Source organism: Camelus bactrianus, chromosome 33 (genome assembly GCF_048773025.1).
Source record: "Camelus bactrianus isolate YW-2024 breed Bactrian camel chromosome 33, ASM4877302v1, whole genome shotgun sequence".
NCBI classification, from domain to species: Eukaryota; Metazoa; Chordata; class Mammalia; order Artiodactyla; family Camelidae; genus Camelus; species Camelus bactrianus.
Window position 1 is genome coordinate 6261095 of NC_133571.1, and position 14865 is coordinate 6275959.

Genomic DNA, 14865 nt, shown 5'->3' on the forward strand with positions numbered 1-14865 from the left:
GACCCCATACTAACATCACCTTTCCCTGAGTGTTCACTGCAAGGCTGTGTAGTTACTAGAACTATGATCCATTTTTGTGTAGCTGTGGTCATTTTAACATCGAAGGCAGATGTCAGAGACTGATCTGGTGCATATGGTCTTATGAAATTTTACTAATGTCAGAAATGTTATCATGAAGGCAAGGGACAAAGTATCTGGTGCTTAATTCTAGAATGGACTTTATGAATCAAGCTTATTTATAGGGGAGGAAAAGAGATCCTCGTCCTGTGCAGCCTTCCTGCCACCATCACAGCCAGGCTTACTGTGCAGGAGAGTCCAGCCGATTGCTGTGCAAACTTTGCCTGTAATTTCGTGATGTCTGCCTGGGAAGTTTTGTTCTTACTCTCATGAGCTTATAGCAGCTTGTGATATTCAGCCCAGCATCTGGTTACTTGGGCTCTTTTTCCCATCCAGCATCCAAAATGAAATAAATACTCAAGATTATATAGGTCTTATCAACTGTGTGGCAGGTCTTTGACCTGATTGTTATCTTTCTTTTTATGGTTAAGATCTTTGTTTTGGGGATTTCTTTGTGTGTGTGTGTGTGTGTGTGTGTGTGTGTGTGTTTGAGAGGTGGGGTGGCTGTTAGATTGACGGTCTAGAGCTGGAGAGGCGTTGAGGCACAGGGGCAGAGTTTGGTGCTGGGCCAGGTGGCTGAGGGGCTGCAGAGATGAGGGGAAGCGGGGCTGTGTCTGTTTTGCCCATCCGTCTACCCAGAGCCCACATCGGGGCCTGGCGCATAGTAGCTCAGCAGATATTTGAAGGAATTGATTAGTGAATCTGTGTTTCTATGTAAATTTGTGTTTTTCTTTGTCTTCATATACTTAATGAAGTTGTTATAGATTTATACATGGAAGACCAATTTTTTTATATTGTTCAAATAAACTCTATAGAATAGATAACACGTCATAGACCCTTGTGTTCTTAGTTCCCAGGAGGGGTTTAGGCTCCCTGGGATTTTGTTCTTAGAGGGCAGGGGTTATCTTCAGGGCAAAAAAAAAAAAACCAAACTATAATCATTCTTTTACTCACTTTTGTTGAGCCAATTTTCTTCTGTGAAAAAGGGGTTCCTGTAATATTCAAATGAAGATCGACGTCCCCTCTTTTTCTGTGGACAGTTGGAACTCCATTCCTTACCAAACTGACAACAGTTGCCTGAGACTCATTCAAATAGGCTTCCACCACCTCCTGAAAAATATAAATTTCCAGATCTGCGAATTTTCAAGATCTCCATGAAATGAAAATGGTTTAAATAACATAGTCTTGACTGCTGATGAAATTCATATTTCTTGGTACTTTCTTTTCTGGAAACTGAGGACTTGTAGTGTGTGAGAAGCCAAAAGACATATAAGAACGTCTAGGGGAGAATTTTGTAACTTGAAATGTAATTTTTCTGTTGTCCTGTCTCTTGTGAATTTGATTTTTATTGTTGAATTCCATGCTCTTCTTATACTTAATCATTGGTAGCATGGCAGAACTAAAGATAAAATTTTGCCTTCTTTTTGTTGGCATAAAGTACCTTTTGGTACCAATCTATCCTCAAAAATGAAATAGGGAAAGAAAGGACAAAGCATTTAAACCACATAAATTAATTGGGGAGTGGGGAACCTCAGCTACAGAATCTAATAAAATTCAATTATAATTTTCCACTAGTTATTGTAATCCAACCTTTCTATCTTTATGTTTCATTGTTTATAGCATTTATGATTCATATACTGTTCTTTTAAAAAAAGAACTTCTGTCATGCCTTATCAAAAAAAAATGTACTTTCTTCCCTATATCCATTTCCTAAATTTTGGGTTACCATAATTGTACTTCCTCTTCTCCTTTGTTTAAAGACTAATGTTTACTTGCTTTTTTCAGATAAAGTGCTAATACAGCTTTTTAAGATAAGAAAGAAAACTTTTCTAATTTTCTTTTTGTCTCACCCAATGTTGAAAGTTTGTACTTTTTTATTATACGTCCGTTTCATATCCTGGTCATATTCACTTCATATTTGAAAGGCTTTGAATATTCCTCATTCACCTGAGACTTGTGGCCGAAATCTTAAAAGGAAAAATTATTCCACTTGCATGCACGTGTGAATTCTGATAGCCAATTTAAATTTGAAATATAAATTGTTCTTCGTGGACTATAATGAATTAGTACTGGAGTTCAGAGTTCAGTAGTAGTGGAAAATTATCAATATGTTTTTTCCTGCTATGATTAAAATGGCTAGCTGAAAAGCTCCAAGAGGAAGATAGCGTTTACTTAGTTAGAGTTTTTCTGATGTGGACATATCAAGGTTATTCTTTGGAACTTTGAAGTGCCATTTTCAGATACTCTAGTGTGTTGGGAGAAGGCCAGTTACTGAATAATTACAGCAACAATTTGTGTGACTGTTACATGTGGTTAATTATCTAGTTTTATTTTTTTTCCACAGGGTATAGGCAAAAATTAATTAAAATAGTATACATAAAATTCTATCAGAAAAAAATGCTGTCAGGATGAAAGACCCATATGGTAACAGACCATTATTAACAACAAAAGGAAATGCAACATTTGGCTAAAACGTACTGATAAGATAAAAACACTATTCATCTACAAAGCTAAGCAAAACTTTCTGATGGAGGAGAGAAGGGGTAGAGACGTGTGCTGGAGTTGAGGGAGTGGAGATGCTGGCTGCGCAGACTCAGTTTTAGTCTCAGGTCTATCACTGGCTGCGTGACATCAGGCAAGTTACTTCACCACTTTGATCTTCATATTTTTCATCTATTAAATAGGAATGATAATACGTCAAAAAGTTTTGTAGCACATATTTGAAAATATATGTAAAATGCTTAGCATACTGCTGATACTTAATTCAGTGCTACTACTGTTAGTAAGAAAATAACAGCAGTAATCATATGCTGATGGACAGATATATTTATGAAAGTATAGTTTTATTCCTCCCTAGTTATTTGATGTTTTATATAGCTGTAGTTTTAAAGTTAGTTTAAGCAGTGCAACACTTGAAAGTCGCTGTGATCCTTATAAAATAACATAAAATACTGTCTAGCTTAATTTTACTTTCTAAACATGAAAACTTTTCGTGGAAGATGGAACTGAAATGTGTGTGTGTGAAAGAGAAGAGAGAGAAAATTACAAATATGTGCATCCACAAACTAAAGCCAGCTCTCACACTAAGCATAATTATGATCAGTTTTATGTTACTTTGATTTATTTTGTAGTCTGCTAATACTCATAGAGAATCAGTAATTGGTGCCAACTTCTATGAAGAATTTGGGTGCAGATGTTTACAAACTGCCATCCATTAACTCCACCCTCCCCCAATTGAGGACACATTGAGATTATTTTACTTTGGTGGCAGAACAACTCTTATAAGCCCATTAGAGAACTATCTCGAGTATGGGGTATCTGATAACTATTGTATTTGTTGACTTCTTGTTAAAATAATACTAAGTATTATTTTTTCTGTTATTAAAGCCACGTCTGTTAAAGTCCCCAATCCTGACTTTTAATTGTTTTTAGAAGATACGGGGAAAAAGCACTAGACTTGGCACACGAAGACCGATGATTGAGCTCTTTGACAGTGAACAAATCACCTTCTTAGTTTTGGTTTCTTTATCTTTCTTTTTCCTCTGACCTTGATCCTGGAACTTCCAAGTAATCTTTAGAATGTCTCTCTGTGTAATTGCATATTGTTTAAGTTTTATCTACCCTTTTAGTTGTGTGTTTTATTCGGAAGTGAAAGTAGCACTCATTTTCTCCAAAACTGGGATAGAGAGAGAATAATAATCACAGAAAAGAATAGTTTAACATTATGCATTATTTAAGAGTATGACACATTCACAGTTGCCATTTGAATTTGGATTTTTGTTAGTTTCACTTAGAATTTATCTTTCTTGCTATGCAATCTGAAGCTATAAAAACTGAATCTATAAGCTCTGTGGACTCCCCTCCTCTTGACATTACTTCGTAATTAACCCCTTTTTCAACTTATAATATTTATGTTCTCACTTTGTCGAAAAGGAGTCTGTAAACTTAGATAAAGTAGATAGTGTGGAATGTAGCACTTGCCTGCTCTTCTCAATGCTGGGAGCAATGGAGCAGCCTCAGGTGTCTTCAGAGTATGTATTAGAATTGGTTCTTGAATCTGGAGAAAGCCGTGTATGAAGTATATAAAGCCATATGTAAAGCATAAAGCCATGTCTGGTAATGACAGAGTGCCCGGACTGAGAAAACATGTTAATTCTCATGTTAGTGGATATTTCACGTACTATGAATCACGGTTGCAGTTTCACATTCATGAAAAAATTATTTGTTGTTTTTTCACTTTTTACATAGATGTAGTAGTTCATTAAATTAAAAAATCTATATAGTTACGAATTTTGGATTAAGAATAGCCTTTTTCTTATTGCTTTAAGGCTTTATTTTTGAAGAAGAAAAGAGGTGTTTTATTTAAAACAAAATTTTATTGTTTTGAATTTTAATATTGTACACATTTATTTTCTTATTTTGAAAAACATTTGTGTTGCATTTTCTGCCTGTTTTATGATCATTGGAAAATGAATGGGGAAATTATAAAGCAATTCAATAAAATAATGAGCTTATAAGAATTATCTTCCATTGTTTTTCTTTTGCAAAAAATATTGCCACTTCTCTTAGAACCCCAAGGCTGTGGATTTCATACCCTGTATAAATTCTGCTTTTAGACAGAGGAAAAGGGAAATAGTCATTATTGCATTTCTTCCTTTTTTATTCTGATAGCCAACACTGTGTACCAGTCATATGTCACACATTGTGCTAAGCATGTATATTATTTTATATAATTCTTATATCAACTTTATGAAATGTGTGCCCCTGTTATCCCCATATTTAGATGGAGAAAATGAGAGGTAGTCAATAAGTTGCCTAAAATTGCACAGCTAATAAATGGCAGAACTGTGATTTGATTCCAGATGCTTGACACATACTTAATCATTCTGAAAACTTGTGCTAATCCCATAGTAGGTACTTAATAAATGTTTGAAAAATGAATATCCTTTATCAGTTGGCTTAAGAAAAACCTGTTATGAGTATGTAGTCTGATTTACACTTGCTAGACAAGTTTATACATTGCTAATTTTCTTCCTTTACCTGTAGGAGAAGAGACTGAAAGAAAGAGAAGCCAGAAGAGAAGCCAATAAGAAGCAAGCAAAGGTAAGAGTTTATATTTTAATGAGAAAAATGTTTGTAACATTGAATGGAGTTTAAATACCCTTCTCTTCCATATGTATTTTATATTTATTTATGTATCATGACATTTGAATTGGATTTAAGCCCATGTATATGTATTATTTGCTTTCTGATATTCATTTGTTTCCCCTGTGATGTAGGAGGAAAAATACATGAGATGACTTGTTTCTTTGACTTTGCTCTACTGCCTTCACCATCTTTTTCTGCTATGTTTTGTGCCTGTTAAGTACAGGAGATGGTTGACTCTGTGGGCTGGGCCTGATAGGATTTTGTACTATGTCATCTTCAGACTAGGGAGACAGCCTGTGTGAACTCAGCTTGGTAATAGATGAAAGCGTTGGTTATTTTAACTCCTAGAATCCAGGGGAAAGGCCTCTCTCTCCCACCTTCACTATATTCTGTCAACAAAAATTTTCAGCTTCTGTAGATGTTTCTTTCAAATATATGTACACAGCTATGAACACCATCATCCACGTGCAGCTACAATTTTTATCCAGTGTGTTTAACTCCGAGAAGGGTTCAGCTTCTGCATTCTGAGGACATTTTGTAGAAATGACTTCCTAGAACCAGGACCCAGTAATGTATGTCGCTTCTCACGCCGTATCTCACTGTGCTGTGCCTGACTAGCCGTGATTTCTCTGTAGCAGTTAGCAAAGATCCGACTCCCTTGAGTAAACCCATAATGTTCTTCCTCATTCTTTTCCATGCTGACCGTAGCACTTAGAGAGCAAGTCAGGGCTGATAACTCATGCTGCAGTTCTCAAGTGGGAAGCCATTACTCCACAGTGAAAGTCGAAAGGACTGCTTGTGTTCAGTACTAAATGTCACTCTGTCTTCAAAGGTGCCCCAAAACAAGGTCTGTGGGGTGTGCAGCCTGACTGCTAAATCAGATGGCGGATTCTGCATTTGCTTTTAAAATGCAGATGTGAACTGTCATGGCATAGAAATGAGATCTCAGGGACTGTAGTGGGAAAAATTTAAATTTAGGAAGAAAATCTTAAGTCTAATGAAAGCACTTGATATTTATGAATATTGCATGTGCAGCATAAAAATAAACCTGTTTTATTTTACTGGGGAGCTCTGGTTTCTGCATATGAAATTATAAAATGAAAGATACAATCTGGAGCCAAAAGAAAGCCGTGTTACTGCATTCCCTTTGTGTGTGCATGCACGTTTGTGTCTATTGCTAAGGCTGGTTTGTTTTTTATACTTGCTGATACTGCGTGCTTCATTTTCAGAGTGGTTTAAGCTGTGAGAGGTGGCTCTCACCCTTGAGCCTGCCTCCTGTGCCTCTTCTTTTATTTCCCTATAAGTTGGTGTCTGTGTTTGGTTTTGATACTATGCCAGCTGGGAAATGAAGAGCTGTAAAGGCCGTCAAAGTTAGGTTTTGCCACTGGGCAGTGAATTCTAAAGTGAACTCCTCAAGCCAGGCCCATCCCTCCACTCTGTGCCCCTTCCCATGTTTGTTGTGTGTGTTTGTCTTTTGATGTCCAAGAAAAGAGGAGGGCTTCCTAGAAGAACAGCGGACGCGGCTCTGCTGCAAAGCCAGTAGACCAGGCTTTGTTGCAGTGTTGCTCTGAGTAGTCGAGCTGCCTTCATTTTCCAGCCTCGTCCGAGTGCCCAGAGATGGCAGCCCTCTTGTAAGAATGATGTTAGCAGAGGGATGAGAGGACAGGTTGTAGCCAGGACTCAGATATTCCCCAGGACACCAAGCGCTGGCAGCAGTGACAGATTCAGGCTGACTCATGGAGCCCGAGGCATGAGCTCGGACTCCCCTTTCTGTGCCCAGCTTCTTTTCAAATGAAAGTGACAGGGGATGAAGGCTCTGACGGCTTTCCTGGCGCCCCTTTAGAAACAGACTCAGAAGATGTTATTTGGGGGGACTTTTAAAGAGGTGATGGCCCAAAGTTCCGTGATACCTCAGAAGAAATACAGGGTACGAATTGTCAGGTTTTCCGGTTGTCTGCGTGCACATGCACGTGCGCTTTAAATGAGGATTATGACGTAGTTTTAGAGTAAGCTTTGTCTTCTCTTTAACATGTTTAAACATGACCATTGTATGACTTGAGACTGTTGCTTTCTGGGGCCCCTTGGTCAGCTTCAATCCAGAGCATCCTTCAGTCACTAAACCTACAGGATATCTGAAAGACACCTTAGTGGTGAAAGAAAGTGGTGTTTGCTGACTTACTGTACCAGACAGCGTTGTCTTACCCGTCTGTAGCTACTGCAACAGATCAATGCGTAGAAACTGAAAGGGCGAGAGAGGGAGACTGACAGAGCTGTCCTGTTTTGTGCTTCATTCAGCATAGAGGGCAGAGTATTGCTTTAAAAACTGGGAAACAGCAATGGAATAAAAATTGGCGGAATTATCCATAATTGCCAGAAAAGAGAGGCTTAATATTATGAGTCTTCAATTTTACACATAATGCTTGGTGGTTATCTCTTCCCTGACATAGTAAGTATTCCTAAGAAAAACACTTTAAAGTCAGAGTGTGGTAAAATAAAGTTGGAATGGACCTCTCAGAAGTCTGATACAACTTTTTGTCAAAAGATAGATTTGAGATCTGCCCAGAGTATGTTATGTGCAGTGTCAGGAGTTGGAGAGAAATATGAAGTTGAAACTTTAAAGAAGACTTTCAGGATACCCAATATCTAGTGGTTTGAAAGATAGAGGTCTTTGGGTATCAAAACTTTCTTTAGTAGAGAAACATTTGAACTGCTGAAGAGTATTTGACTTTTATTTTAGCTAACAGGATGCTGTATGTTCTTACAAGTTAGAAATTTTATGCTGAGATCTGAGACACTAGTTGTAGCAATGCTCAATAGATCATGTCACTTTTTGGATTCAGGGAGGTTACATAATCCTGGAAATAAAGCTTTATTTATCTCATTATCCAACTGGATTTCCTCCTGTTACTTTGATGGTCACAAGTGCTTGTACCAACCTCTGGTGGCTGGAAGGATTTTGCAGAAACGAAAAGAGAAAGAACAACGGTGCTGAAGCTTGAGGAAATAGACCCCAGAGATATCTGAGTGCTGTGTTGCTTTTGAAAGACAAGTAGAGTGTATTAAACAAAGTACGTGGTTGATAAAACTGAACATTGACTGTGAAGGACCAAAGAGTAGGAAATGGCTTCGAGACATTTAAACACCTGGAAGTTAAGCATTGCTTGGAATTTATTACTGATGTTGCTTATAGTTCTTATTTTTTAAGCATGGGGAAAATTATTTGAAAATAATTAAAATGATATACGTTTTGAGGTTGATGTTATATAGCCAATTTTAACTTGATTTCTTCTTTCTGATTTTATTGCTTTTTTTATTTTAGTGACCCTGGGGCACTTTAATAATGTGCTTAACAAACAGTAATCTTAGGGAATAATTTCTTGGATACCTAAAATGACCTTAGTTCTTTCAGGATAGCAGTAGAAGGTGTATAATTTTCAAACCTGAATAGACCTGAGAGATGGCCTGGACAGGTTTCCTAATCTACTGATTTATAATACCTTTTTCTCTGGCCACCAATAGTTTCATAAAGCAAAGCTTAACTTACTCATTCTGATAATACGTTCTTTCTGGATTTTTGCTGCTGGAATGTCCTTTCACTTATGAAATAATAATGATGACTTTGCAAATCATTATTACTTAACAAAGTGAAAACCATCTGTCAGCCCTTTAAAATCTTTTTTGAACTTTTCCTAGTACATGGAATTGAATAGTGTGAAACATCCGCGGACCTCTCCCAGCAGTTTTAAGCAGTAGGTTGTGTAGCTGAGGGGTCCTGTGGGCATACGTCCTTCCGTCCCCTCAGCACACAGGACGGTTATTTGGATAGGACTCTAGGCTTCCGTTTTGTCTTCGAACAGAACAGTCCCATTTTTTCCCCCTCTAGGTATACTGAAGCTTCCAGGGAAACTTGTGTTTGAAATAATGATTCTACTTAAATACATCCATCCATACATACTTGTTACTCTGAAAACACCCAAATAAATTAAAGCTAAAAGCAAGTAAATGACTTACCGCTGTCACTGCCTTTGATGGTGGAACTGTTACGTGCTCAGGCTCTCTGAATCCTCATTCCCTCTTACTCTTACTGCCCCATGCTCTTTCTGTATGCTACTTTTTACCTCTTTGTTCGTCTTTTCTTTAAAAAACAAACCTGATCTTTGGTACATGGGCTAACAACTATTCATAGAAAATAACTAATAGCAAATAACTTGAGTGAGGAGAGAACTCCAGACTAAGACTGGAAAGCAGTCTGTGTCTCATTGCTGGGTGACCCTTTGATCTGAGCCGAGATGCATAACAAAAACTATGAATTATGCTCAACACAATTGCTAGTATAGGGCCTCAGCCTTTCTCAACATTTGTGGATAACTACTTTTTTTTCTGTCACATCTTGCTGTAGGCTTAACTGCTAAAGGATTATCTCTCTTTGTAGAGTTGCAAATAGACATTGATAAACGTGGAAAATGGTCATTTGCAGCTTTTCTAGGTCTTAAGTCTTTGCATTTACTCCTTTTTGACAGTGCTTTATTGACTAACACCGAATTAATATTTTTTATTCTGGGGAGAAATGCTTCCTCATTCCATATGTTACATATAACCCTTTTACCTCCCCCTCCTTTTTTCCCCTCCTTTGGCATTTTGTAATTATTGAAATTTAACTGGTCTCTTTCTTTGTTTTTAATATGGTTAGGATTTCAAGGGCTCTAGAGGATTGGTTTATTTTAAACCAAACAGCTTTTGATAAAATTTAAAACAAGATAATGGAAATATAAGTTTGTTTATAGTCCCGATTCCCAGAGAAAGCAAAGGTGCTCCCTGAAAGTAAATTGCTCTGTTTGAAGGGTCTGAACTCTTCCAGGGCACCATTTGCTGCACTGACGCAATCACATATTTAATGGTGCCCTAAATGAGTTATTTGGTTTCTCTAAGCAAAGTAGTCAAATAATACCTTATTTTAGTGCTATAATAAGACCCATTATGGTTTCCTTCTACTTTTTAAATAAACAAGATTGAGTCCTTTAGAAGACGTGCTTTTCCAAAACCCTTTAATAACTATCTGAATTAGAAATGAAAGCTCAATTACATTCAGCTTTTATTGCGATTGTAGTGTTGGTTTGCTTTGTTTTGAGATTAAAGTGATGGTCAAACAAGTTTCTTTCCCCCCCTTTCTTTGGTGGTAGTGAAGAAGGGGATCACTAAGTTTGAGCTTTTAACCGTCTCGAATTATTTTAGAGGCGCGTGCGGGGTTCCCCGTCCTTTTCTGGTCATGAAGATTTAGAGTTCACTCTGGGAGAAGGAACAGCTCTCTGGTCGTGCGTTTCACCCACGTGGTGAGTACATGCTGATCTGTTCAGACTCAGCTTATAGGTTCTCCCTTTCTGAAACTGACCCTCTCAGATATAATGGACTCCTGCTTCTGCAGTCCTACTCCGGCCTTCTTTGTGAAGCATCTGATAGTTTATTGCACTTATTTGTAAACATGTCAGATTTTCTCACTCAGCTCTAAGTCCTGTTCTTTGCATCACCTATCACATTGCCTGGTTCGTACATAGTAAGCACTTAATATTTAAATGAATGACTGAGTGGTGATAGAGTGGCTTAAAGGGATACAGAGCACAGACTTTAAATTCTTTTAAAATACTTCTATTGTGGTAAAATATATCCTAAAATTTACTATTTTAACCATCTTTACGTGTCCCATTTGGCGGCATTAATTACAGTCACCTTGCTGTGCAACCACCACCACTGTCCACTTCTGGAACACTCTCTTCATGCTGGACTGAAACTCTGTGCCCACTGAACGGCAACTCTCCATTCCTACCTCCCCCCAGAGTGTAAACTTTTAAAGAGAAAACTCATATTCCAAATAATTTTTTTAGCAGAGGAGGAAGTGGAGGCCCTTGATGGATAGGTGATTCTTCCAGGGTCTTATAGTTAAACAACAGCAAGACAGGAAATACCAGAGAGCACTGACCATAGTTTAGAGTTTTATTAGGTTTATTGTATTTAAGATGTCACATTAAAAATATAATAAAATGATATCATTAATACTACTCTAGTCACAATCTTAACACTTATTTAAGACTGTAACGCAAGTAATGTTGAAAGTTTTAATAACGTTAATGTTAAATTTACCAAAAGATTTCAAAGAGTATGCATTTTTTTCCCTCTAGAATAAATAGGGATTGTAATAATGACATTAGTTTGGGATATACCTTTCATGGCCGACGTAAAACAGTATTAACTGGTAGCTGCTACCATTCACTGACTGCCTATTCTGTAACAAATACTGCGATTAAAGGCTTTACGTGCATTATGGCTTTAATCCTCACAAACAGAGCTGTGAGGTAAGTGGTATTATCTCCATTTCGAAGATGAGGACATGGAGGCTTAGGAAGATTACATAATTTTCCGCAAGTCACATAGCTGGGGCATGGCAGAGCCCAGACTCAGTCTCCTTTACCGACTCTTTTAGAGTCCTGACACTTAATAAGCATTAGGCTATACTGGCACCTCATTTCCAAGACAGTTAAGAGTATGCACATTTGGCAGCCTGAAAATCTGAAATAGAAGTTGCAAGCAAATACTTTCTTCTCCTGAAATTGCTCTTCTTAACCACTGTTAGTTCCCTTTTATAGTGGTTGCATTAAGAAACAGAATGATTAGCTGCATAACCATTGGCAGCTACAGAGTATTGCTAATTTCCTATTAGTTTCTATTAAACCTTGCTATAATCCCAGTAGTCAAGTTTTTCTTATGAATGAAATATCATGAAACAATTGACCGTTGTTTCCAACCCATGGAGATCATTTAAAATTGCCATGTTCTCCTGTATTGTTTACTTTTACACAGACTTTCCCTCTGCCCTATGATGTCCTCTCCTTCACAGCTCTTCCTCCTAACGCCATTTCCTTTTTGAAGCCTTTCCTGCCTCCTTCAAGCAGATTTAGGCATTTCTTCCTTTTTGCTCCACAATACTTTTCGTACATTATTCTGTCATGATACTTAGTGATTGTGTCTCTTATCAATAAACTGTAAACTCCTTGAGAACAGCAACTTATTTTTCATAGCTGGCACATTAGTTAATTCTTGTAAATATTAGTTGAATACATCAGTGAGGTCCAGGTATGTTCATTCTCAAGGTCAACATTTACATGTTAATCCTGTGTCAGTTACAGGCTCCTTGAAACCTAGCAGCTGGGCTCATAGAATGCAGTGGAGTTGCACCATGTAAATTTCTGTCAGACTGTGCATGTGTCCAGCACACCCAACGCTCTCCAAGTTGATGCTCCTCTCCTGCCCCATCTTGCTTATTCACCACAATTTCAAGCAAATCCGTTAACTTACATTAAGGTTATAGGTGCTTAATACTAAAACAGAATGTAGTACACTCTTAGGTAATCAAGATCCCTTTAGAATACTTGACCCATTCCCTAAGTGCTAAGAATATAGTAAATTAAAAGTTGAGCTGTCCTAATATGTCCTCATGTATTGATTTTCCTTTTCTTGCGCCCTTTTATCATACTTAGAGGTCCTCAAGCTTTAGTGTAGCTGAATATACAAACTATGTGCATTGTATTTTATGGGTGATAGAAGGGACATTTTAGGGTAGTTTGAGCATGATGATTGTCACCTTGCCTGCTGATTTTGGAACATAACCTCTGTCAGAGATGTGAGACCTCATTCATCCATTACCTTGCTCACAAATATTTGTTGACTGACCAAATCAGCAGATCCTGCTAAAACTGCTTTGTTGTCAGTCACGTTGAGTATTCTCTTTGATACCGATGAATACGGGTTGCCTGAGTAACTGTAGCTGTGGTTAGAACATGAAAGAGCTAGTACAAGAGTCCAGGCCTGTGTTCACCCCCTGACCCATGACCACTGAGGGCCCCGCAGTGGCTGTGAAGATAAAGGGTGATCCTAAACCTGTGCTGTGTGAGCCATTAACCCTGAGAACAAGAAGACATTTCCCCCCAAAAAAGTTGTATTTGTTGTTTCTAAACTTGCAATGCAATATCAGATTAATTTGAGACAGAATCTTTAAGACATAATTTTTTTTGTAGTTCATTTTATTTAATTTATTTCTTAAATAGCCTTTATTCTTTTAGAGCAGTTTCAGGTTCACAGCAGAATTGAGCAGAAAATAGAGTTCACAGAGTTCACACACAACCCTCCCCACCCACGCATATATACTCGCCTACCCTCAACATCCCTCATCAGTGTGGCATATTTGGTACAATTGATGAACCAACATGGGCACACTATTATCAACTATTTAAACCATAGTTTAAATTAAGGTTCACTCTTGATAGTGTATATTCTGTGGGTTTTGACAAATGCATAATGAATTGTAGCCACCACTATATCATCATACAGAATAATTTCATTGCCCTAAAAATCCCTTGTGCTCCATGTATTCATTTCTCCCTCCCTCCCTCTCTCCAAACCCCTGGAAACCACGATCTTTTTGTTTCTGTAGCTGTGCCTTTTCCAGAATGTCATTTGGTTGAAATTGTACAGTTTGTAGCCTTTTCAGGCTGGCTTCTTTCATTTAGTAATATGAGACAGAATTTTAATAGCTATTTCAAAACGTGTTCTAATACTTCTTAAAGAATTCTGTTTCTTTTATAAAACTTGCAAAATAAAAAAATGTTCTAAACACATAAAATTGGAGGGGAAATAGACTCAGAACTCAGAATAAGTTGTCAGAAAAGCGCTAATAACGTGCTTACACTCTCTTTCTCTCACTGTTTTATTTGTGTGTGTGTGTATGTCTCCTTTTACATATGTTATGGATGAACACTGCATTATTAAATGGTCTGTTGGGCTCTGCTCGGTTGGATGGTCATTTAGGTCCATTCCAGAACATCAGGACTCTCACTAAACAGACTCACTTAATCCTGGTGACGCCCTTTATGCTCAGTCATGGTTTATTCTGCTTAAGTTAGAGATAATTTGATGATTTATATTTTTTTCTTTTTAAAAATTTAATTGAAGTATAGTTCATATACAATGTTATATTAGTATCAGGTGTACAACGTAGTGATTCGACATTTGTATACATTATGAATTGATTACCATAAAGACCTGGTAACCATCTGTCACCATACAAGTTAATGCAATATTAGTGACTATGTTCCCGATACTGTATACTACATCCCCATGACTTATTTATTTTATAACTCTTAAGTTTGTAATTTTTAATCTCCTTCACCTCTTTTGCCTTACTCCCCTCATCTCTGGCGACTACGAGTTTGTTCTGTGTATCTTTGCTTCTGTATCTGTTTTCTTTTGTTTCTTTGCTTTGTTTTTTAGATTAAGTGAATTCATATGGTATTTGTTTTTCTCTGTCTGACTTATTTCAATTAGCATAATATTCTCTAGGTTCATTCATGTTGTCACAATGGCAAGGTGTTATTCTTTTTATGGCTAAATAATATTCCATAGTATATTTATACTACATCTTTTTTTATCTGTTCACCTGTTGATGGACACTTCAATTGCTTCCATACCTTGGCTACTGTAAATAATGCTGCAATGAAAATAGGAGTGCGTATATGAATTTTCTAATTAGTGGTTTCATTTTCTTCACATAAA

At 37.3% G+C, this 14865-nt stretch overlaps 1 protein-coding gene across 1 annotated transcript in view; it reads left to right on the forward strand.

The window, feature by feature from the left end:
* The window catches only part of DDX10 (DEAD-box helicase 10), a 214275-nt gene that overhangs the window by 133184 nt on the left and 66226 nt on the right, over positions 1–14865 (forward strand). The window contains exon 16 of the mRNA XM_074356829.1: positions 5164–5220. Coding sequence (XP_074212930.1) covers positions 5164–5220 — 57 coding nt within the window. The remainder of the gene's footprint in view (positions 1–5163; positions 5221–14865) is intronic.